This window comes from Pinus tabuliformis, chromosome 8 (genome assembly GCF_031772625.1).
Source record: "Pinus tabuliformis cultivar Carrire ecotype Pingquan chromosome 8, CPIR1, whole genome shotgun sequence".
NCBI classification, from domain to species: domain Eukaryota; kingdom Viridiplantae; phylum Streptophyta; class Pinopsida; order Pinales; family Pinaceae; genus Pinus; species Pinus tabuliformis.
In genome coordinates, this window is record NC_142294.1 from 1,777,573,237 (window position 1) to 1,777,597,278 (window position 24,042).

At 36.3% G+C, this 24,042-nt stretch overlaps 1 protein-coding gene across 5 annotated transcripts in view; it reads right to left on the bottom strand.

The window, feature by feature from the left end:
* The window catches only part of LOC149243299 (putative U3 small nucleolar RNA-associated protein 7), a 29,022-nt gene that overhangs the window by 3,901 nt on the left and 1,079 nt on the right, over positions 1–24,042 (bottom strand). Inside the window, exons 2-8 of one of the 5 annotated variants that reach the window (XM_089374476.1) lie at positions 19,875–19,954; positions 10,997–11,101; positions 10,643–10,723; positions 10,096–10,185; positions 4,854–4,986; positions 4,476–4,594; positions 615–682 (exon numbers count right to left, since the gene is read on the bottom strand). In XM_089374476.1, coding sequence (XP_089230602.1) covers positions 615–682; positions 4,476–4,594; positions 4,854–4,986; positions 10,096–10,185; positions 10,643–10,723; positions 10,997–11,101; positions 19,875–19,901 — 623 coding nt within the window. In that variant the 5' untranslated portion in view covers positions 19,902–19,954. Of the gene's footprint in view, positions 1–614; positions 683–4,475; positions 4,595–4,853; positions 4,987–10,095; positions 10,186–10,642; positions 10,724–10,996; positions 11,102–12,936; positions 13,120–14,103; positions 14,441–19,874; positions 20,016–24,042 lie in introns of those variants that run through there. The other 4 variants (XM_089374477.1, XM_089374479.1, XM_089374478.1 and 1 more) reach the window with 4 other exon arrangements.

The following is a 24,042-nucleotide window of genomic DNA, read 5'->3' on the forward strand; positions in this document are numbered from 1 at the left end:
TCAGCGTTTTGACTATTGACAGCGGAGTTTTTGAGGTTTTGACTACAACAATGATACCCATCTTGAAGGTAATCTGTCTGAACTTTGTCTGGCAGTTTTACATTATGAATTTGAATACATGCACGGTGGTTATCATTGACTTTTTTGGTTGGCTTTCGAGCTTTGAACTTACCAGGATGTACACTAATATGCAGGGGAGGACTTTGACCAAAGGATAATGGAATATTTCATCAAATTGATCAAGAAAAAGCACGGAAAGGATATTAGTAAGGATAGCAGAAATGAAATAAGACATTCAATGTGTTCCTTGTAATATGGATATAAACAAAACATCTAAACAAAAGTAATTGCACAATTATCCAGTGCAATAAAACAAAGTTTTCCACAAACCAATTAACTCTTCTAGAAAAATTCAAAAATTCCAATTTAATAATCCTATCGGCCTCTCTTTGTACCTTTTGGGACAATTGCTAGTGATTTAACCATTGCAGCACACAAAAAGGAAGCAACCAGCCAGATGTATATATGAAATCAATTTCTCGGTTAATTCACAACATTTCTGGTGTTCTCCTAGTTGGAGGGAAAATGATCAAATACAAAGTTGAGAGGTATACTTTTTCTGAGCCGTCGCAAAAAATAGCTCGTTATGCAGGAATTTCACATCACGCACTGTTTCTCTGACCTGCAAAGAATCATCAAAAGTTATCCAAAAAGCGAAATGTCTCCTCTTACAAGTACATGTTATCAGTTATCTCCAAAAAGAACAATTAATTAAATCCTTTGACCTAATCCAATTTATCTGCCTAAGATAACCTCGGAAGCTTTACTGCAAACAAATCTCTATACATTCCTCTCCTAAAAAATTAAAAAATAAAATAATATACATATATATGGAACTTGATCAGCATTATCCAAAAGTGCTTTTCCAGCCAACCTTGCCAGAATCTGGTAATATGGATTCTGATGGTTCCAATCGATCCAGTTAATCATAGGTTTTTCTGAGTTCACCTATCAATTAGGAGACCCCCCAAACCCTTAAGGATTTCCGGAACCATAAGCAGATAAGAGTTCCAGGTAGAACCATGATCCACTGCCAGATTTTGTTCAGAATTGTTAGCACCCAAGATGGTTACTAAACCATGATATCATGCATTCCTGGAGTAAAAAAAATTCCCTTAGTGGGGTAATTATTGAAGCACATCAAAGGCTGATCTTGCAATGTCACTAACAAAAGCATGGAAATGGTCACCGATATTGACGCTGCTAGAGTGGTCAAGAAACAGTACATTGAAGACAAATTTTCAAGGATAAAGCTTCCATTTTGAAAAATGTCCGAAACCGATCCGATAAATGACAATAGTGAAGTTTTTAATGGTCAGAAGTAGAACTATGCTTGGAGAGGAAGGGACCTGGCTAATATTGGTTTATCTTTGGGGAGTGAAAATTCCCATAAATTGGCTCAAAGCTAGAAAAGAACTGCTGTTTGGCTGGATGGAATTTCTAATACTAGAAAAGTGGAGCTTGGTGAAGTCCAGCTTCTATCATAGCTTGCATAAAGAAATCAATCTACAAGCCACCCTTTATTCCAATATGGTTATGGAGGTACTCACAAACCTGGGCCACATAAGGTCAAAGTACTATGCTTCTCAAAAAATGGACATCGTGCAACCCCATTTCTAAGACAGGCAGGAAAAGGTTATTTGGCCATATGCATCTTTTGAACTCATGCTATGTAGAGAAGAGAATGTTTCCTTATGGTGGAACATGTTTGAGTGGATTCTGCCCCTGCAATTGTCTTTATGAATGGTCCTGGTGCAGAACCTGATAAAAATTATGGGGATATCAATAGTTCTGAATTTCTTAGTCTTATGGAGCAACATAAAATTCACGCTCTCCCACGACTCAGGAGCATTACTTCTATGGATCTTGGATGTGATGTCAAAGGTTATTCTCGAGCTGAATATGCAGTGTGTCCAAGATAATCTTACAAATGTGGACCAAGAAGGTCAAGAAAATCAGTGTCGTTTTCCCACGAGTTTCAGATCAGAAAATGTAATGCATTTTCATGTCTAGACTCTATATAACCACTGATTTAGCATGACCAGCTGCAGTTTTCGAGCTAATTTGAATGATGTTTGAGTGTTGTTTAAAAGAAATATAACCTTCACCTTACATCTGGCTGATGCTTCTCTTAATTTTGGGTGCTGTTTGTTGAGGAGTTTATTCAGAACAGGAAGGCATTTTAAGGAAGGTGAGTCCACAATGTTCAAATCAAATTTCTACCAATACCTAGAAGATAGAAGATCAGCACTTCAATCAACGGACAAATGTCAATGAATCAGTCTGAAATCAGAGATTCTGAGATTGCTCATGTGTCAAGCAATGGAATCTGGAATCTAAAACTAGCATATGAAGGGTGTTAGTCTTGGTTTAAGAGGTCTGTTGTTAATCCAAATCACACAAGAATGAAGTACTATTTTTTAGATGTAGATATTGTATGAGGGGCACTACTTCTAGCAATATCAGTTCATATATTTTGAGTTTCTTTTCACTCCAAGGCAATCAAAAAGGAGTGTTGTCTCATCAAGGTCCAAATCAATACAAGAAGTGGTTAGAAGATCCTTATTTCAAGAGCACTTTATTCAAGAAGAATGCCACATGGAAAAAGCGTCCACTCCGGGCCATATGACACACAGTCAAGAGGTTAAAGAAGGGCAACAGCTCACCCAAGGAGGCATTCAAGGCACATTTCAAGGTAAAGACATGGTCAAATGCTTATATGCTCTATTTAACAAATGCCTTAGCCAAAAAAAGAACAAATGGCAATTGAGTGTCATTTTAACTTTTCAGGAAGAATTGTGGCCTAGTTTGAGGAGCGCTCCACCCCTTGTTGAGTATTAGAGAGATTGATAGATGGCATATGAGACCTAAAACAACGTCAAACGAGCATTTTAAGGGAGCACCCCTAACGTAAGAATGACATGTGGCAGGAAGAACTGTTCAAAGCATATTTTATCCATCTTTTCACCCTCTGCTGAGCGCCCAACTTTGAGAAAGTTTGCTTGGAGCAAAATGTGGATCTAGAAGAAATTTAATAATATTTTATTCCCTAAGGGTTTGATGTGAAGAATATAAATAGAGGAGAGTTTAATTTGTAAAGGGCGTGGTTGAATTGATGGGAGATCTCCTCCAAGCTTTGTTGAAGAACTATTGGGAGGAAGAAATCAAGGGGCAAGTTTATATGGGTGGTTTACCATCTCTCTCCTGTTTTAAATGGGTGACTAGAGTCTTTGAAAGGATTGCCATTGTTTTGCTTCTGGAATAGTCTTTGTAGTTTGGTAGCTGTATTCAATGAAAACATGAGCATCATCCTAGGGGATGCTTTGGCTTTGAAACTGTGCTCCAAGTGGGAGTGCCTATGGAGTGCCCTCTGTAATCCTTGATGTAACTTTGGATTTTAGAAGGCTGTCCTACGGTAATGGCTCTTCTAATGTGATGAAATCCAATTTGAAGATATGAAGTAGTGTTGGGCTGTTCATTCACTGGAAGGCTGTCCTACCTTGTATACTTCATCTTTGGCTTTACGTTATGGTTGTTCCTACATGGTTTAGTGGTTGCATGTTATTTTGGCCATACTTTGTGGTTAAAATGGTGGATCTTGTATAAGGGATCTCACTTATTCTTGTGTAACCTAAATGCCTCTTCTGGACTAATTATGGCACATCAATGTATGGCTTAATTACATCTTCTCCATAATATTCAAACTATCTTGTTTGTAAATCTTGACTCCATAATTCATTGGATAGGTACCAGTGTTGGTTCACCATCCTATATATTTCCTATGGATTTCCCTCTTGTGCTAGAGGAGGGCTGGCCTAAAGTGAGAGGAAGAGTTGTTGTGGTGACAATGAGCAACCTTCCTAAGTGCTTCCAGGGTTGCACATGGGTTTGAGACTCTGAATATGTTTGAGTGCAGGTCTAGGAGGTAACAGGAATCATACTGGAATCATGTCCACAAACTGGTGTGTTTTGGATAAAGTTTATCCTACACACATATATATAAATAAAAGAAATCTCCACAAAATGCAAAGAATCTAATCATAATTCTGCACATGCTCACAGAAATTTTAGATTTATACAGAAGCATCAAATCAATCTTTTACTCTCTACTCAAATATTATAACCATTTTTTCTTATATCCTTCATAGTTAAAAATACTCTTTCTGGTGTTCAGCCCTTTATGACCTATCCCACCCAACTTTGAACTCATAAATGACTTCACCCTTCCTTAACAATTCATACATCACTTTATTTAAAATGCAGTCAAGCATTAAGATCCACTATGCTTCATGTGTCTGCATTTTGTTTGTGCCAAGACACTTGGGAATAGCAAAAGAATATAAATGTTTGGTGCTCATTATCATACACTCTATTAAATTGATGTATCTTTTTACAAGAAGTGTAAAATATCTAACCTGCAATTCCTTTATGAGTCGTAAATCTTTCCAATCCATAATCGATAGATGACCCTTGCGACCCGCCATTACCATGTAACGACCATTCAAAGTGTAATTCACGATATATGGTCCAAATTCTGTTCAAAACAAAAATGTTCTTCACTATCAGCAATATGAAAGACAATATCGTGATCAAAATGTGCACCCTATACCATCTCTTTAGCAAAATTAACTAAGAAGTAGCTCCCATGATACAAACCCAATATAGATAATATTCTATAGTGAACAAGCCTCAAAATTCCAGGCAGAACAAAAGGGTATAGCATTTTAGCCGATATCAATTCAACAGTTGGCACAGATAATTATATACCTTCTGAGAAAAAGATAATTGGATACCTTGTAGCTTAATGTCAAATGCCTTCCTCGAACTCAAAAGATCTACCTCACGAACAATGTCTTCTTGTTTGTAGTTGCTTGTCTTTTCTAAGCCTTCTGCCTCCAAGTACCCTCCCTCACTTGGTAGAAGCCACTGACAATGACATGAAGGGCTTGTACAGATAAATATCCAAAATCTTGAATTACTAAGCTTCCACCGATTTGAAATAAATAACTAGTTTTGGAACAAGAAATATTTTAAGCAATTATTCAAACATAAATTTTTATGAGAGAGCATCACAAAATGCCTAAACCTTTCAACCTTGTTTTTCCATGTAAGCATAAACTATCCCTAACAAATTCAGCAATGCTATCATTGTATGTAGAAAGCCAAATATTAAGGATGTATTATGCTTCTTGACAACACATAATTACCTATGCAGTGTTTACTGAATTATTTTACTACAGTTCCTGTAACAGAAAAAGATACATACAAAAACCTGTGCTTATCAAGCAAAAAAGAAGATCGGTATTAATAATCCAGCAGAACTCAGTGCTGTCTGTGACTGTCTGGAAAAATAGTTCTTAAATGGGAACATTGGACTTGCTCGATATGTAAAGGACAAACTTCCTCAAATCAATCAGTATCCAAGAATTTGGTAAATCAGATAACACGAATACAGCTTCCACAAGGTCAATTTAATATTTGTCCTGCATGCATCCAGAAGATACAACACCAGGCTAACCCAAAACAGAGAAAACCAATTCCCTTGCAATATTTGAAATAATAAAGCAATTATCAGGTTACAAGTTGCCAAGCAAATAAATAAATCCACCATCTGAAACTGCCATTTCTAGGAGAGAGTATCCCAACCAAGGAAATATTCTACTGTGTTGAAAATAAGGGTACCAAGGAGGTGCTTCTTACACATTTCTCCTTTTGGCCTAGGGAGACACATTAATCACCTTTTGTCTAAGTGACATTATGTGTCTAATTAATGTCAAGGGGCTAAAGTACCTTTTATGTGGAGATGTCCTAGGTACTTTACATTATTAAAGTCACATGTGTTTTAAAAGTCACCTTATTTGAAAGAGTGCTAAGTACACTTTATATTATTTAAGTGATTTTTATATTCTAAAAGTGACTGTATGAGAAAAAAGTGACCATGGTACTAAAACATTAAAAAGTACTATGGAGGCTCATTAAGTGAAGGGGGGCACATTAAAAAAAGGGTCAAGAAGAATGGATCTCCACCCTCGATCTAATGAGCTGACATTTAATCTCAGCCATTAGATCTAAGAGTTAGGGTTCTCATCTTATTGAGAAGACAAAAAGGAGGAAAAAGAAGATTAGAGCTCATTATTCTCATGGGAGCTATTGAGGAGAGGAGCAAGGAGACAGGAGGAGGAGAGCTTGAAAAGTCTACAGCAGAGAGAGCAAGGAGACAGGAGGAGGAGAGCTTGAAAAGTCTACAGCAGAGAGAGCAAGGATCAAGCTACAGGGTTCAAATCTCTAGAAGGCCAAGTTCAAGCCTGTGTGGGAGCTCAAATCTCAAAGAGGAACGCAGATAAATCATTTACTGCTTGTTCTGGGCATGCTTCAGGTTTTAAGTCAGATTTGTTTCAACGTTCAGGCAGCAGAGAAATCCTCTTTCACTCAGCCACTCGAATCCCAAGATTTCTGGGCCTGTACAGTGAAAAAATCAGGCCTCAGTTTCCTGTGTATACTCAGCAAAAATTTCAGGCCAGCTTAGTGAAAATTTCAGACCTGCTTTCTCCAAGTTCGACCAGCTTGTTTTAAGGCATGTTTGAGTGAGGAAACTCGGGTTCTTAAGGCTGATAAGGTGACTGTACAATGGGTCTGTTGAGAAATCTAGGGCATCATGAATTAGGTGATTTCTCTTAATTAGTAACTGCTTGTGAGTGTCTTTTACAACTTTATATTAGGATCTTCTTCTACTTAGATTGTTAGTGTTCTTCTTCATCAAACAGCTACCAATGCATTAACATAAATAGACAAGCGACACAGAATGTAGGCTATAAGCCAGGACCAAAACCTCCCACTCTTTGAGAGGAAAACCCGCACAAAATTCTTCTTATAGAGATTCCAATTGACGAATACCAAGACCAAGACCAAGACCCTTGACCTATTTGCCACTCCAAGACCAAGACACAAGTTCTCTTGACAGTCAACCTTCTTCTCGACTCTTCTTCTGCTTCGACCTTCTTAGCACCGAGACATAGTTTCCACCGAGACCTTCTCACTAACATGACACAGATCTTATTTCTATGATAGCATTGAGTCCTCATCAATACCTTCAAACTGTGATAGTACTGAGCCTTGCTCACCGTGGACTCAGCTCCACGACAAACGGGCTCTAAGAGAAAGAAGGAAAAAGGAATCGGGCGCAAGTCAGAGGATAACAATTTGGTTCTAGGAGCAGAAATAAGATTAGACACAGTAATGGCAACTTATCAACTTAATCTGGTGGGACGTGCGAAAGGGTTCTTTACAGCTATGGAAATTAGTGACTAGGTGAAGCAGAATTGGGGCAACTCCTTGGTTGGTGAAGCAAAGGTGACGGTTCTTGCTCGAGGATGTTTCACTCTTTGATTCGAGAATGTTGAAGATGCAACCTGGGTATTAGCAAGAAATTGGAGCATAGCATCTTCACCATTGCTACTTAAAATATGGACTCTGTTATTCGATGCTAATAAAGAAAAGTTGGAGGAAGTACCAACCTGGGTAAGATTACCTAAACTCCCACCTTTATTGTGGACCGAGGACGTTTTTAAGGCGATAGGGGGGAAAATTGGGGAATTCTTGGAGGCGGATATGTCTTTCTTGTCCACCAGAACTATAAGAGTAGCTAGAATTTTGGTGAGACTAGATCCGAGGGAGGGCCTGTTCGAAAATTTCAAAATTTCCTTTGAGGGGCAGTCTCATCTGCAAAATTTGGACTATGAAGAGCTGCCATTTCAATGCTGGCGTTGTCATAAACTAGGGCACATGGCAAAGGACTGCATGTTGAGTTTCAGAGGCATAATCAGGCAGGGCTGGAGGCTGGTGGAGTATGGGGTGCAGGTAATGACTTCAGGCCAAGGGCACCGGAAAACAGTGATCGTCCTCCAGCTGTTCAAGTGGACAGTAGAACAATTTGGAATGATTCAGAGGATCATAACGAAATTGTGGAGGATGGACAGCAGGCTCAGCGGTCCAGAGAAGAGCCAGCAGTCAATACCGATAAGGGCACTGGAATTGGCTCTATTACTCAGGGAGCGGAATGCAGTGGCAGATCAGCTCTCTAAGGACGGTGCTAGGCAGGATCCGGGCTCTTGGCAGGTCAGCAAATGTCTAGATGGGACAGTCCACAGATACCAGCACCAGCCATTTTTTTATCTATAATTACTGGCACATGGTTTTTATCAAGTTTTTTACACAGTATTATAGTTTGCTGATTTACCGAACAAACTGTTTTTTAAAATCAGTGGCCAGTTTTATATGATGTAATTATAATGGCCGAGGTTTGTACCGACCAGATAGCTGATAGGGACAGTTGTTTATGGTCTTTTTGGTTATGATGGAACTCAAAAAGGGGACTCATGGGCTGGATAAAAAAGCCTGAAGGACATATGTTTTTTTTATCTAGATTTTTGTTGTTAATCATGCTGGACAGATAGTGAATGCAATGGGCATGTACAATGTAACTTTTTATACTTCAATAAAAAGTTATGATTTATCTGCGGAAAAGAAACAAAAATCAGTCAAATTGCCAATTCAAAACATATTTATAATTTAAAGCACAACATAATACATAAATTCATTTATTACAATGAATCAATTTATCAAATTAAGTATGCAGCGTGGAACTTGACTTGAGCATGCAAAACATTCCAATACATGAGTGGTTGAAAGCTGTGAATAGGAAGCAAGAAATCTCGAGGTCAAGTGGCCAAGCTGGCTGCCTCTGCCTATGTGTTCTTCACTCAATGTCACTGTTGGGTCAGCATACAATAGTCTACACAGCTCACTTTACTCTAGGTACCATCCTCAGAATGAGAGGAAGTGCCCAGCGGTTTTCCAAGGAAAAAATTTCACTTGAGGTCTTTTCCTCATCCTATATGTGTCTCTAAAGTCTAGAAAGTACTTCCTAAATTATGCAACATATTTATATGGTCTTCACACTCCAATCAGCTAGAAAATCGGTATCACCCTAGTTCCTATGCACACTCCTTGATGTCTGTGATCCATCATCTTCATCCTCACAACCTGAGGATTTCTCCAAATAGAATTCCAGATAACAAACTTATTGGATTCATTAATTATTGTTGGGTAAGAGTTACAAGTTTTGACAGAATCTATATGAAAGAGGAAAAATCTTCTCCCAGTGATAGACAATCATCAATAATATTTAGGAAAATTAGGAACATCAGCCAGTTCGTCAAATGCTGGATTGCTGTGATAAAATTATATTAGTAAACACATCTTCGAGACTGACCATTAATACCTTGAAGTGGCATGTAAACAATAACATAATGAGGCAAGCATGAAAAACAAACAATATCTATACTATATAGTACCAAAAACATTCAATATCTATAGTTTTGGTATTGATTTTGGGGAATTTAAAGGCCTTGTAGCTAGGGCTTGTGGTTGTTGCCCTTGCAACCCAATTGTTATTTAAACAATGCTCATGTACATATATTGTTTTATTTATAGTTAAAGGAAAGCAATTTCTATTAAAAGTTAATGAATGCCAGGCTGTACATGTCCATCAGGCTGTTGTCAAGTGGTTGGGACTGGGTCTTGCCACAATAAAGACCCAAGTTCAAAATCTGGTGGGTTTACAGGCCCAATTGAGTTAAAAGTTGGCCAAGTTTGATGGCTGCCATGTTCGCTTGGCTTCACGGCAATAAAGCAGAGTAGGGGTTGAAACTTGACAGCTCCCAACGGATGGATCAAGGAAAAAGTTGTTTACCCTTACCCAAAAAAGAAAAATGCCTGGCCGTACATGTGTCCTTTCCTTTGGGCATCAACAGGCTCAGTAGCATAAATTGCTATGCATAATGAAATTGATGAAAGTGCCTTGAAACACATCGGCAATTATAGTCTTTTTTCCAGATCATTTAAAAGCAAATAAAGACATTAACGGAATGCAGAAAATATCTCGCAAATCATCCCAGGAGAAAAATAAAGCATAATTAATCTGACTGTAATGATCTATTATTCTCATTCTAATGAACAAATGCACAAAGGACGAACCTGTTCAACTTTAGCCGCATTTCTGGCAGACCGTTTATACAATGCTTCCTTGGTCGCCAACTTGCCTTTGAGTTTTTTATCTTTTAAATTCTGGAAGAATGGATTTCAACATTCAACCAATTGAGAAAAAAATCTATAACATCTAAGAAATGGTCTTTCTTTATATAAAAAATCATAATTTGTCAATTTAAAAATCAGGGCAAATCAAATCTAATAAATCTTTTAAAATGGAATTTTCTCCATATTGATATCTTCTTCTACGAACCCAGTGGGCTAGTTCAAGTGGTTGATGTCGTGAGAGGTCTCTGGGTCAAGTACCCAGGCTACCTGCCTCAGTGATGTACTTGATTTTTGTAGACCTCACTTGATGTCCCCACTGGCTAAGATGCAGGAAGTATACTCCACCCACTTTACACTGGGGGTGCCCCATCCTCAAAATGAAGGAAGTGACCAGGAGTTTCCCAGGGATCTTTATTCCAAGGAAAAGGATATATTCTTCTACAAAAAGAGAGAATTTTAAAAAAGAAATAGAGACAAACTTTTGTACCTTTAAAGACACACCCTTTCCTCTCAAGTATTTTTTGATCTCTGGATCCATCTTGTCAGAAGCTTTGGCATTATCGTTTTCCTGCCCATATATTACATTGTTTGATTAATAAATATGAAAAATGTGCATTTTCAACATAATGTTAATTAAAGAATGAGAGTTATTTTGGTCCTGGAAATAAATTCAAGTTTTGGGTTTGGCAGAAAATTACACCATCAAACAACCACAAAATTACTCTGAGCCAAACACAGCTTAGACCACATTAAAAAGCAAAAATTCTTTATATTAAAATGCATTTACCATTTAGAGTTAATTGTAATTGGGAGCATATTAAACACGGCCCTTAAAACACACCTCTTGGGATGTGTTGCTGTGATTTTTGTCTGAATATTTTCCAGTGAGATTTGACATTGCAGGCATGCTAGTTTGTGCAGCAGCAGAACCAAGGCCAAAAGCCACCTGTCACAATTCAGAAATCATTTAGATAAATCATCAAAGACAAATTCGATCATGATAAAAGTTAAAACTATTCCTCATTGCAAGCCTTCAACTATGGTCGGGAAGAGAGGTACATGTCTCAGAAATGTGAATCAAGATTGAATGACGTCCATCATTTTAAACATTTTTAGATTGTAATTCTTGAAGACATATATATACCTATGTTGCCAGGAAACGTGGGTGCGGGGACGGGGACGGGGACGGGGACGGCATTTTTGGAAACAGGGTGCGTGGGTTCGTCGAGTAATATAATAATATTAAATTTTAATAATTATATTTTATAAATTTATAAATTATAATTTATAATTAATAATATATGTGAAATTTGAATTTGACAATTTGTATATTTTTTCAACTTTAAACAAGAAAACTTTAATGATAATCATTTAAACATTGCACATCATTGAACATTCAACATTGACATGCTTCCCTCGAGCTCTCCTGTGATTCTCTAGCACGCCCTTGGAAACTATCCATGTTTCTGTGACCCTTTTCCTTACACTCACTGTCACGAAATATGGAATATCTGTTGTCTTAATTCAGTGCAGAGTCTACAAGGAGGATGTGTCTCTAGCTAAAGAGGAAAAAAGGCGTTTAGAAATATTGATGATTCAGGAATCTTTGCAAGATTGCAAGAGCATTAATGCTAGTCTCGTTTTACAACATGATGTTTCGAGTCTCAACGGTGTGCTGTCTTGCACACGAGGACATATACCTAGCTAGATATACTAAACCAACCTTGGTTTACCAGTAGATATAGAAGCTACTTGCCACATTTTCTAATCGAGTGATGATTATGAAAGGTTACCAATTCTGCAATACCAATACGCATACAAAACATAAGAAATTATGCTTAATCCTTATTTATGCTAATGCATTAATGTCTTAGTCTAATACTTCTCAATGTTTTACAAGAGACTCAATGTTATATATTTTTATTGTCTTCAAGAAGACCTAATGATATACATTTTGACTCAATGCTAACTACCTCTGCAAAACAGAAATATCAGTCCTAAAATCTGCTTACAATTAGGAGGTAAATAAGCTGAAATCTCACACCTATTCTCTCAAATATGAGTTGAATTTTAATTAGAATTTCAAAGCAAATTTGTCTGGTGACTGGTCTCTTTCAGAATCTGTAGCAAATATTTAAGTGATTGCAGGCCTAATAAATCCCGTCACACCAGCTACTACAAGCAAACCCCTAGACTCACGGCTAAAGGGAAATAGGTCACCCAAGTAGCCTCTTTCCACCCTGCAAAGGAAACACTGGCAGATCTGCAAATTTTACGATGGAAACACGCGGAAAACCCTCTTAAGATCAATTTGAATTTTTTATTGTCTTCAAGAAAACCCTGTACTCTCACTCTATCGGTGAAACCCTCTCGTAACCGTAATACTAGTTTCAATGACTTCAATGATTTATGCTTCAGCTTTCATAAATTTTAATTTTTAAAACCGTATTAGTCTGACATTTATCCTGAGCTTTTATAGGTTTAACTGTAGTCTCCAATAACTAAGTAGTTTGAATGGTAAGTTAATCTAGTATAAGGAATTTCTTCACTTTGGTCCAACTAAAAGGGGTCGTGGCTACGATGACAAAATCCCCGAGATCATTCAGAGATACGAGGGAACTCCTGTAACATACCAGGTTTCCACCAATATTCCTTTAATGATGTTATACTGTAAAAATACACAGTGTTTAATAAAGAATCGCACTGTAACATTAAACAGACGGACACCAAACTCTCACATTAAACAAATGAATCAGACATTACTAAATAGTAAATACGTACTCACTGCAACGCTCCACTGCCCACTGCTGCCGGAAGCTGCCCACGGTCCACGCTGAGCAAGCTGCCCACGGTCCAAGCTGAAGCTGCCAACTGCTATGCCGCCAAGAACAATGCGTATAGCGTTTCACTTATGTTTTAAACAATGATATTTGCCTTTAAGATTTAGGGTGTTTTAAATTATTTTTTAAATTTCATTGTTTCAATAATTTTTTTTTTTAATGAAGAACCCATTAGTTTTTGATTGAAGAACCCAACTTGAAGAACCCGAAGAACCCAATCACCCGAAGAACCCAAGAACCCGAGAACCCGTCAAAGGCTAAGAACCCAAATTTTTTTTTTGAAGAACCCGGTTCTTCTGGGTGCGTCTGAGAAGAACCCGTACCCGTTTCCGGGACTTGGGTGCGGGAACCCGGTGCGGGTTCGAGAACCCCACCCCCGGGTGCGGGTACCCGTGCAACACAGATATATACTCTAAAACTCCTGTTTTGGGGGGCTAACATGAAGGTTTCTTTTATTTTATTTTTTATATATATGTTTTTATATTATACCAAAAACATCGTTTTGTGTTTGTAGGGTTGGGGGAAGAGTATGTGTATATAATGAAACTTGACCATATTAATCTAAGCCCAAACAATAATGATAAAAAAAAAAAAATTCCCTCTACTAATCTAAGAGCAATCTACCATCTCATAATTATACAACAATGTGATACAAAAATTGAAGGGGCATTAAACTAGCCAAAAGGGAGAAAATTTTGATCAATAGCCAGTCAAAAAGTGAGGAATATGTTGCTGGAAAGCTGTTCTATTAAAATAAAGGGCTTTATGAGTTCTCCCATGAGATATTCCACAGAGCAAGCTGACAATCACGACTGAAGGAAAAACAGGTGTAGGGCAAAGTTATGACCTGTGTCACCGCATTCGACACATTATTTTTTTGAAATTCAAAAATCATCGAATCTGAATGATCTCTGAAAAAATTCAACCTTTGTTTGGCGAATCTCAAATCGATCCTAAACTTTTATCTCGAACCCTAACTCCGAGGTGAATAAATTAACCTGTAACTAGGAGGATTTGTTGAAATCCGACCAGGAATTCGGCAAAGTGAAAAAAAAATATTAAACTCATATCACCCACCCCGCATGGTTTTCGTTTCCATTGGATTCACGTGACGCTAGATTAGATTTCATTCGAATTTACTCCGCAGCACACGTACACTTCAAAGCTCGACACTGGTTTTTTCTCTGCCCGACACTGACACCCTGGCCTTCGTCCCTGCTCACTCTAGACTTGTCTTGAGGCACGCTTCGAGGGTTACATTGCACGAATCGAAGGTTCATTTGTGATTCGCACTAGCCTCCAGTCGGTTCTTTTGTTTCAAAAATATTTCACTGACATGTACCCCTACAATAGTGACAAACCTAATTTGTATTCAGTCACTAGACTGTATCTCAATCACCAATCACCATGTATGATTATTGGGCTTAACCTAATTTTTATTCAGTCACTGGACTGTATCTCAATCACCATGTATGATTATTGGGCTTAATGGTATTATTATGCATAATTTAAATTATAAAAGGGAATCTCTACATGGTTACAAACTTATCTTCACTAATTATGGTACATTTAGTAATGGTCTAATCTAACTTATACATTAAATGGGCTTTTTTATTGGAATTGGAAGATACAATTTCAAGCAACATTGTGATTTTTTATTATTTAAATTATATTTTTGAATACATAAATAGAGTCAGCACCCTGAAAAACTCCTGGAGTATTCAGATTCTACAGCACCCTGAAAAGGAATACTCAAATTCTACAGATTAAAAAACTCAAGTTTTTAAAAATCTTTACCAAATTTTGGTTAAAATTAACCAGAAAAAATACCCTGAAAAGGAATACTCAAATTCTACAGATTAAAAAACTCAAGTTTTTAAAAATCTTTAACAAATTTTGGTTAAAATTAACCAGAAAAAATACCATCAAACTATTTCTATTTCATATATTACTTGTAGTAATTGTCAAACTATTTCATCTTTAGTTTAGTGGAGTAATTGTAATAAATGCTATTATAATATCATAACATGCACTTCTTTTTAATTAAATAATATCTCCACACATAGATATATAAACCTAATTTATAACAGACTATATTTTTATGGATTAACTAGACTGTATGTCAATCTTTTTAATTAAATAATATCTCCACACACAGATATATATAAACCTAATTTATAACCGACTATATTTTTATGGAATAACTAGACTGTATCTCAATCAACATGTATGATGAAGCCACTATAATTTGAATTATAAAAGGGAATCTCTATATCCCATTTTATGATCATGGTTACACAAACTTATCTTCATTAATTACGGTGCATTTAGTAATTGTTATAAGTAATTTTATATATCATAATATGTATTTTTTTAATTAATTAGATTATATATATAGTATTATGTCGAATTTAATGTCAAAGTTTATTCTCTGACATTTCATTATCAAAATTTTCTACAACTTCAACGTCTTCGAATTCAAACTCTAATGACTTAGGTTATGACCTTCAGAGGAGAAGCACATTACATTGGAAATGGTGGTTCTTCATTTGGAAGTTCAAAGCATTACTCAAATTGATTTTGTAAGTTAACATTAAATAAAATAAAATTATTACTTGGCACAATTTATAGAAAAATTCCTAATTTATAACCGACTATATTTTTATGGAATAACTAGACTGTATCTCAATCAACATGTATGATGAAGCCACTATACATAATTTGAATTATAAAAGGGAATCTCTATATCCCATTTTATGATCATGGTTACATGAACTTATCTTCATTAATTACGGTGCATTTAGTAATTGTTATAAGTAATTTTATATATCATAATATGTATTTTTTTAATTAATTAGATTATATATATAGTATTATGTCGAATTTAATGTCAAAGTTTATTCTCAGACATTTCATTATCAAAATTTTCTACAACTTCAACATCTTCGAATTCAAGCTCTAATGACTTAGGTTATGACCTCCAGAGGAGAAGCACATTGGAAATGGTTCTTCATTTGGAAGTTCAAAGCATTACTCAAATTGATTTTTTAAGTTAACATTAAATAAAATAAAATTATTACTTGGCACAATTTATAGAAAAATTCCTGTCATGGTCCAGGCCTTTGTCCACCTTGCAAAGAAAATTCTGAAAGTGTAAAACACCACTTCACTCTATGCCATTTTACCAAAGAAATCTGGGCTGAAACCAAATCATTCACTCTATGCCATTTAACCAAGGAAATCTGGGCTGCAACCAAATCAATCACTGGTGGGAAGGGGATTTGGGAAGGTGTAGCAGTCGAAGAGGCCCTAGAAGATTTGCTAAAGGACCTAAATAAGACCCAACATTCTCACCTTGTTTTTGTTTTATGGGTAGTTTGGCTCATAAGAAATGAATATCCCTCAAGATACTCGCATCTCCCACCAAGGATCTTTTTACAATCTCAAAGGAGCATACATAACTTTTGAGGAATCAAAGAAGAAAAAACAGAAAAGGACTGAGCCGCCGGATATAGATTCTTCCATCCCTTTTGGTTACTTTGATCATGCAGCAAATAGATATCCCAATGGCTGTGGGACTGGGGTATTTTACACATCTCTCCTCCTTCCAAAATATCTTTTCAGTGGCCTCAGAGCAGGAAAATAACAATGCAGAAGTGTAAGAAACAACTATTTTAATGAATACTGCACAGGAGCATAGATTAAATGACCTCAACATGTTTGAAGATTCAAAGCTGGTCACAGATTGGATGATCGGTTCTCTTAATCGGTTCTAGTCTTAAGAGAAGTATCAATCTCTATGGCAATATCCAGCTCGCAGAGGAGGTAAGAACATCATTCACATCTATTTCCTCCAAGCACCATTTATTGAAATTATAACCACGAAGCAGACTGGTTATCTAAGGAAAATGTTGACAGATTTACTAACTCTTTACTAATTATGGAATGCAGGGAGAGGGTAGAGGACACACCACCCACAGGTTTATAGATCTGTAATAGGATCCTTTTGGGAGTGTGGAATGCTTGAAGGCCTGTCCCCTTTTCTTGTTGTAGTGCCTTATGCTTTGGCAATAGTGAGCTGTATTATGTTTTATGTTTAGGACTACTTCAGTAAGGCTGCTCTAGTTATGGAGTGGAACCTACTTTCAGACTGAGCCTCCGGGCCTTTAGACTTTAGAAAACATAACTTTTTTATAAGTAATAATTAAAATGTTACGGTCTGTCAGTAGATCACGAGAAATGCATTGGGCATGGTAACTTGTTCAGCCAGATGCATTTGAACTCTGATTTCCAAGCTTACTTTAAATGTCAATACCTCAACTGGTTCAGTTTCTGGATGAGACAACCCATGTGTATTTATTATATTATAAACCTAGAAACATGACAAATGCCGATCGTCCACCAATATTATCAGAACCAAACTGTTCATCAAACTGGTCAACTCCCCAAAACGGGAACCAGACCAGAACTGGAAAAAAGGGACCAAAAAGATAAAAAATACATAAAATATTCAAACTTTAAAGAAAAACATACATATTTATGTGCATCCAAACCATATATACACAAATATGCAAACGTTTTCATTTATATAGCAAGTAAGAGTGCATATAACCAAAATAATATTTGGTGCAATACATCTTTGTAACACAAATACATCAACAAAGAGGCTCTAGATGGTCTTTAATGCAAAAAAAATATCATGCTACAACAGATACATACATATCATCAATATCATTGTCTATATTGGGATCTTCATCATCAATATCACCCTCTAGAATCTAAGCCTTAAAATAAGATAGAAAAAGCTCAACATGTCAAATCGAGATTTTATTTGAGTGATGTCTACATATTTACAAAGGTCATGATAGAGGAGGTCCACAATCAATGCCACTAACATCAAGGTACATAGAGGGCTTGGTGCTCTTGATTAAATACCGGTTCCATACCCTCGTACACGACAAAATCCAATGGAAACATTGCAATCCCTCCAATCTTGAAATTATAAAAACTGTTAAGTCCTTTGGATTGAGTGGGACCTAAAATTCTACTTTCTACATATGAATATCCTTTTACTTCAAGAATTTAACATTACCATTAATTACATAGCATTAGTAGGGCCCTAGAGTTGAATATTATGCTGCCCCACTCAGAACATTTCTTTATTTTTATTTTTATTTTATTTTTTAAAATTTTATTTGTGATGTTAAGGTCCTTGGTTGCATTGTACAGGTAACAGAACCAGCTGGTACAGTGGAAAAAACCAGCCTTTTCTAGTTATGTGCCAACGGTCAGGCTAGTTTAAGCATCAAAACACTCAAGCCAGCCAGTTCCACCAGTTCTAGTCCCATTCTGATAACATTGTCTTCCAAATGGTTTATACTGATTAGTCAATTTCAATCGCTTCCCTGGACTTTGGGATTTTGAAAGTTCGAAATTTGTGGCTCAGTACACACTCCAGATAAAACAAAAAACCTGCACTCAACTATAATGTAACCATAGCAATCTTACACCATATACCTCACATGCCAAATATTGAGCTTCAGAAAATGCAGAAGCTCAATTGTGGCAAAATTATAAGTTTTTACAAAGCCCTAGACCTTGCATAAAGCTTAAAGGGATGCTAGTGCCTATTTCAAATTTCAACTATCAATGACTCATAACATAAACAAATGTCATCCTTAGACACGTGTCCACCATGATCAAAACTAATCTCCATATGTCGTGTCTTTGATACAAAGAAAGCAGGGACTTGAAACCTAAGTTACAGGAAACATCACTCCCAAACCCCAAAAACGTTGTTCGGCATCTCAGAAATGGAAACGGGTATGATATGGCACGGAAACGTTTTAGTTTTTTGGAAACGCGTGATCCTAATTCTAAAGCGTTTCCATTTTTTTGGAAACGGAGGATCTTATTTTTGAAACATTTTGGGCATTTTTAAAGGTTTTGGATCCATTTCCAGAGTTTCCTGACTTGGATATGACGTTGAATGCCATGTCTCATATGATTTTGTTTGATGAGGAGGCACCAATAAGTGCATCTTCAAGTGGACATGGCAGCAATGCTCCCACTCATGGAAAGGATCCAAATGATGATGTGAATCTAATGACATGGATGAAAACATATTTGAAGATATGTAAATGTAATTTATGATGATGTTTTAAACTTTTGAACAATGGACATTGAGTACCATAATATGTCATATGATATTAGATTGTCAGTCATAGTTCAATTTTGTAATTTGTACTATGTAATGTGCATTTAGCATTTCTCTGAAAAAAATGTGTATTAGCATTATTAATTTTGGTGATGATGTTGATGATTGAAATTGGAAATAATCTCTAATGATGATAACAATGTTTAAGCTGAATTGGTGATGATGATTTGTTTATGTGGAATTCATGATGATGATTATGTATTTTTAAATATAGAATTTAGATTCTAAAAGATGAATGGTAATATGAAAGTTTTATTTTGTTATATATATATATATATCATTTCCTTGTCGTATTGTATCCAGACTTTTTGAAAATTCGTCGTATCCGTTTCAAACCCCGTTTCCGTATCCGTTTCAGTGCAACATAGCTTGAAACTCTCCAGAGAGATGGAACCTGCCAGTCAGCACCTACACCACCGGAAGGCATGGACAGGAAGGATGCTGGAAGCTCCAGTCAACTCTGGAACCTGCAGACATAGGCTACAAGAGGCCCCAGCTACTCGAAATTAAACTTGAGAACTGATGGAGGCCAGCAAAGTGTTTCACAAAACGCACGAATGAAAAAGAGTTATCAAATCCAGAGAGATATTTCTGGTAAACTTGAAAGACATAAGGGAATCAAACACTAGATGACTTATTATGGTGGAGAAGAGGTTACTTACACTGACATAAATATGCTCAATTCCCATAAATCATCTGCATTGATCGGCTATTTCTCTTCATTGCTAAGTTCTCTTCGGAGCTTCAAGAAAACAGTTCAATACACGGTAAATATCTTTTCTGCTGCCTTTTATTTTAATTTTCTGCGAGAGATTGGATGAAATATTAAGCAGAATGAGCCAGATATTTGAGTTCTCGTCTGGAAAATATTTCAGTGTTCTTTATTTCCTGTGAATTGAAAACCTTAGGCTAGAAGAAGAAAAAAATTGAAGACCAGCACTATAAATATTGCAGTGTTCTTCACGAAATCCTTCGGCTCCAAGAAGTAAATATTTAAAGGCTGAGACACTAAATATTGTAGTCAGATTTTGTAGATATATCTGCATTTATGGTGGATGAGATCTTGGAAGGAGAGAGAGGAAATCCAAAGCACTGCAGGATAGTTACTGCAACTATTAGTGAGAGATTTCAAGCTCATCTGTATAGATAAGTTGTTAAATAGCGGAATTAAAGATCAAACTGTAACGCTTTCAGTTTAAATTGGACAACTTCAGTTTAAATTGGGCAACTTCAGTATAAATTGCACAATTTCAGGTTAAATTATAGCAATTAGAGTTAAACTGCAGTAGTGTCAGGTTAACTTGCTGCATTTCTAGCCTCTAGCTAACATCGTTGCAATTATATGTTAAAAAATATCATTATTTCAGGCAAAATTGGGCAAATCAAGGTTACTTGGGAGCGGGAGCAACATTTTCAAAAGCTCCCAGTTTGGGAGCGAATCCCGGAGCATTTTAAATATATATATATTGATGCATATATGTCAACAAAAACATGTAGAATGATGAATTAGATATAAAAAACATAAAAAAGCATAGATTGAACCATATAACAACAATCATCGAGAAGTTATAATCTTCATCAACCACGTCCACAAGTTAGTAACATACAACATATTGAGTCTCATGAATCATGATTCATCAATCTTAAAGTTTCAAGCTTTCAAAATTCAATATATAACACTTATCATCATTGATCACCGAAGTTGTACTTGTAAGTTAAGTGTAACCATTACAACAAATAATATCTAACATGAAATGAAATGTTATAAAATGAAACGAAATGAAACAACTTTCAACTTTCATGAAGCATCATATTCATAATTCATTACTAATGAGTTATAATTGCCAACTTCAAACTTCAAACTTAAATTGTCATATATTGTTTAAAAAAAATAGCATAATAAATATGAAAGAATCAATAGTTATAAAAACTACTAGAAACTAAAAAAGACAAGTAAATCTATTATCTATTGCTAATGCTTGGGCCTCTTGCCACCACGAGAAATGTCTAATTTTTTAGTCTTCTTGGAAAATCAAGATCTTTGTCATTAATATCACCCTCTAAGCATTAATATCCAGAGGTTTCTTTGTCATTACCTCTGGAAGGGATCTTGGTCATTCATATCACACTCTAAGCATTAACATAAGATAGAAAAAGCATAGCATGTCAAGTCAAGATTTTGTTTCAGTGCTGCGTACATTTTTAGGAGGGTCATGATAAAGGAGTTCGACAACCAATGTCACTAACATCAAGGTACATAGAGGGATTGGTGCTCTTGATTAAATACGAGTTCCATACGCTAATACATGACAAAATCCAATGGAAACATTGCAATCCCCTCATTCCTGAAAAACTGATAAGTCTGCTAGATTTTGAATGAAATCTAAAATTCTACTTTCTCCATATGAAATCCAATGAAGTCGGAACCATTCTCAAACATCCCGAGTCATTTCATGATAATGTTAAAAATTTAAGTAAAAGTGATATTCTCCTTGATCTTCATTTTCATCCATGAATCGCATATCAATACTAGGGCCATAAGCTTGATCATTAGGCCACCTCAATCAAAACTTATTTGTTTCTTTGAAAAACAATTGCATTTGGAATATTACTGCAAAAAAAATACTAAACGCTCCCGAAAAGGCAGGGAGCGTTTTTTTTAGGGAGCGCGCTCCCAAGGCGCTCTGGAGCCGCTCCCGCTCGGAGCGCGACTTGGGAGCGAGAGCATGGGGGGAGAGGCGCTCCCCCGCAACCCTGGGGCAAATACAGAGTAACTTAAAGAATTTCAGGTTATGTAGTTGCAATTCAGTTTAAATCGAAGAATTTTACTCAAATATCATTATAGCTTAAATATCATTGTTCCAGGGTAAATTGAGCCAATACAGAGTAACTTACAAAATTTCAGGTTATGTAGTTGCAATTCGGTTTAAATCAAAGAAATTTTAGTTTAAAATTTAATTGCAATAATTGTTGCATTTCGTGAAAAAACTGTACAAATAGCAAGAGTCCAAGATAAGCTTTGGGAATATTGATAATTTAGAATAAACTGTATAGTTGGGGGTTACATGGCATAAATCCAGGATATTTGTGAATTTAGGAAACTGTAGGTTTTCAGGGGAAGTTGTTATATATTGGACTTTTACTCTATACATTCAGGATTAGATTGTGGCTTTTGGTGGACAAACAGATGGCTTTACCAAAGGCTTAGAAAAATACGGGCTTCAAGGGGTCTTGAATTCATACCTGAAGTGGACATTTCTGCTGTATCTTTATTACAAGCTCTACTTCCTCTTTTCCAAACAAATAATATATTCTGAGAAGCCTAGAGGATGCTAAATTGAGCCAACCGCAGACTAACTTACAGAATTTCAGGTTGGGTACTTGCAATTCGGTTTTAATTGAAGAAATTTTAGTTTAAATTGCAACAATTGTTGCATTTCAAGAAAAAATGTACAAATAGCAAAAGTCCAAGATAAGCATTGGTAATATTGATAATTTAGAATATATTATACAATTGGGGATTAAATAGCATAAATCCAGGATATTTGTGAATTTGGGAAACTCTAGATTTCAGGGGAAATTGTTATATATTACATTCTATTCTATCCATTCAGGGTTAAAATGTGGTTTTTAGTGGAGATTCGAGAAATTGATAGCTTTGTCAGCTAACAATTGGCTGCTTAGGAAAAGAGAGACTTCAAGATGCCCTCTAATTGTACCTGCAGTGAACATTTATGCTATATCTTTATTACAAGCTCTGCTTCCTCTTGCAGAACAAATAATATATTGTGAGAAGACTAGAAAATAACAGAGGAGAAATGCAATCTGCATTACACAAACATTCAAGGTTTTGCCTGTGCTTTTTGAGGAAATCGGATATGGGGGGTCCCAATGCCTCCTTCTACATGGTTATGCTTCAGAGAACTATAAGTTATTTTACAGAAGACAAAATATCTGCTGGAGGGCCGTAGCAGTGATGGAAGTTGTATTTGGTTTGTCATGCAAGCCAAAGGATATCAAAGATATACTGTGTTCTGACACACGTTATGGCTAGTGCATTGGATGTACTATGCTTGAGATTGTCGGATGTCTCAGACGAGGTTAAGGAGCAAATTGAGTTGGTTCACAGTCTGTACAGAAGAGCTAAGCTTTTCATTGATATTTCTGAAGAACAGATCTGCAGAGATCTGCTGGCTGTTCTTAATTAGTTCAAGAGGGAGGTGACCCCAAAGGAATCTAAACTCAGAAAGATTTTTGATGATTTGCGTCTACAAAATGCAAGGGATTGTTGAAGAAAGATAGAGTTGTTGGAGGAAGAGATGAAAAATTAGAAAAAAGGTTAGGTGCAGATCAGAATTTTTCAATTATTAATAGTTTGATTGTCTTCATGCCTTGTTGCAATTGTGTCCTACTCAGGGTTACAGAGATGGAATTTGATGCACAATTACAAACATACAGTGAACACACAGTTTCTAGAACGAAGTCCAAGGATATCCCTGTTATTCGAGATGATTTCAGATGTCCAATCTCACTTGATTTGATGAGAGAACTAGTCACTGTATTTACTGGCCAAACATATGAGCTAGCACCCATTACCAGATAGATCAAAGAAGGAGACTCTACTTGTCCGAAGAATGGGCAGAAGCTTTTGCCAAAAATCTTATTCCAGATCATGCTCTCCATGGCCTTATTCAGTATTGCGATGCACATAATAACCCCTTTAAAAAGCCTTAAAACAACAAGAAACGTTCTTCAATGGAAAGCATCATGAGTATCAAGGCAACTTTAGAAGCTGCAATGACTGCAGCATTCCTTGTAGAAAAACTTGCT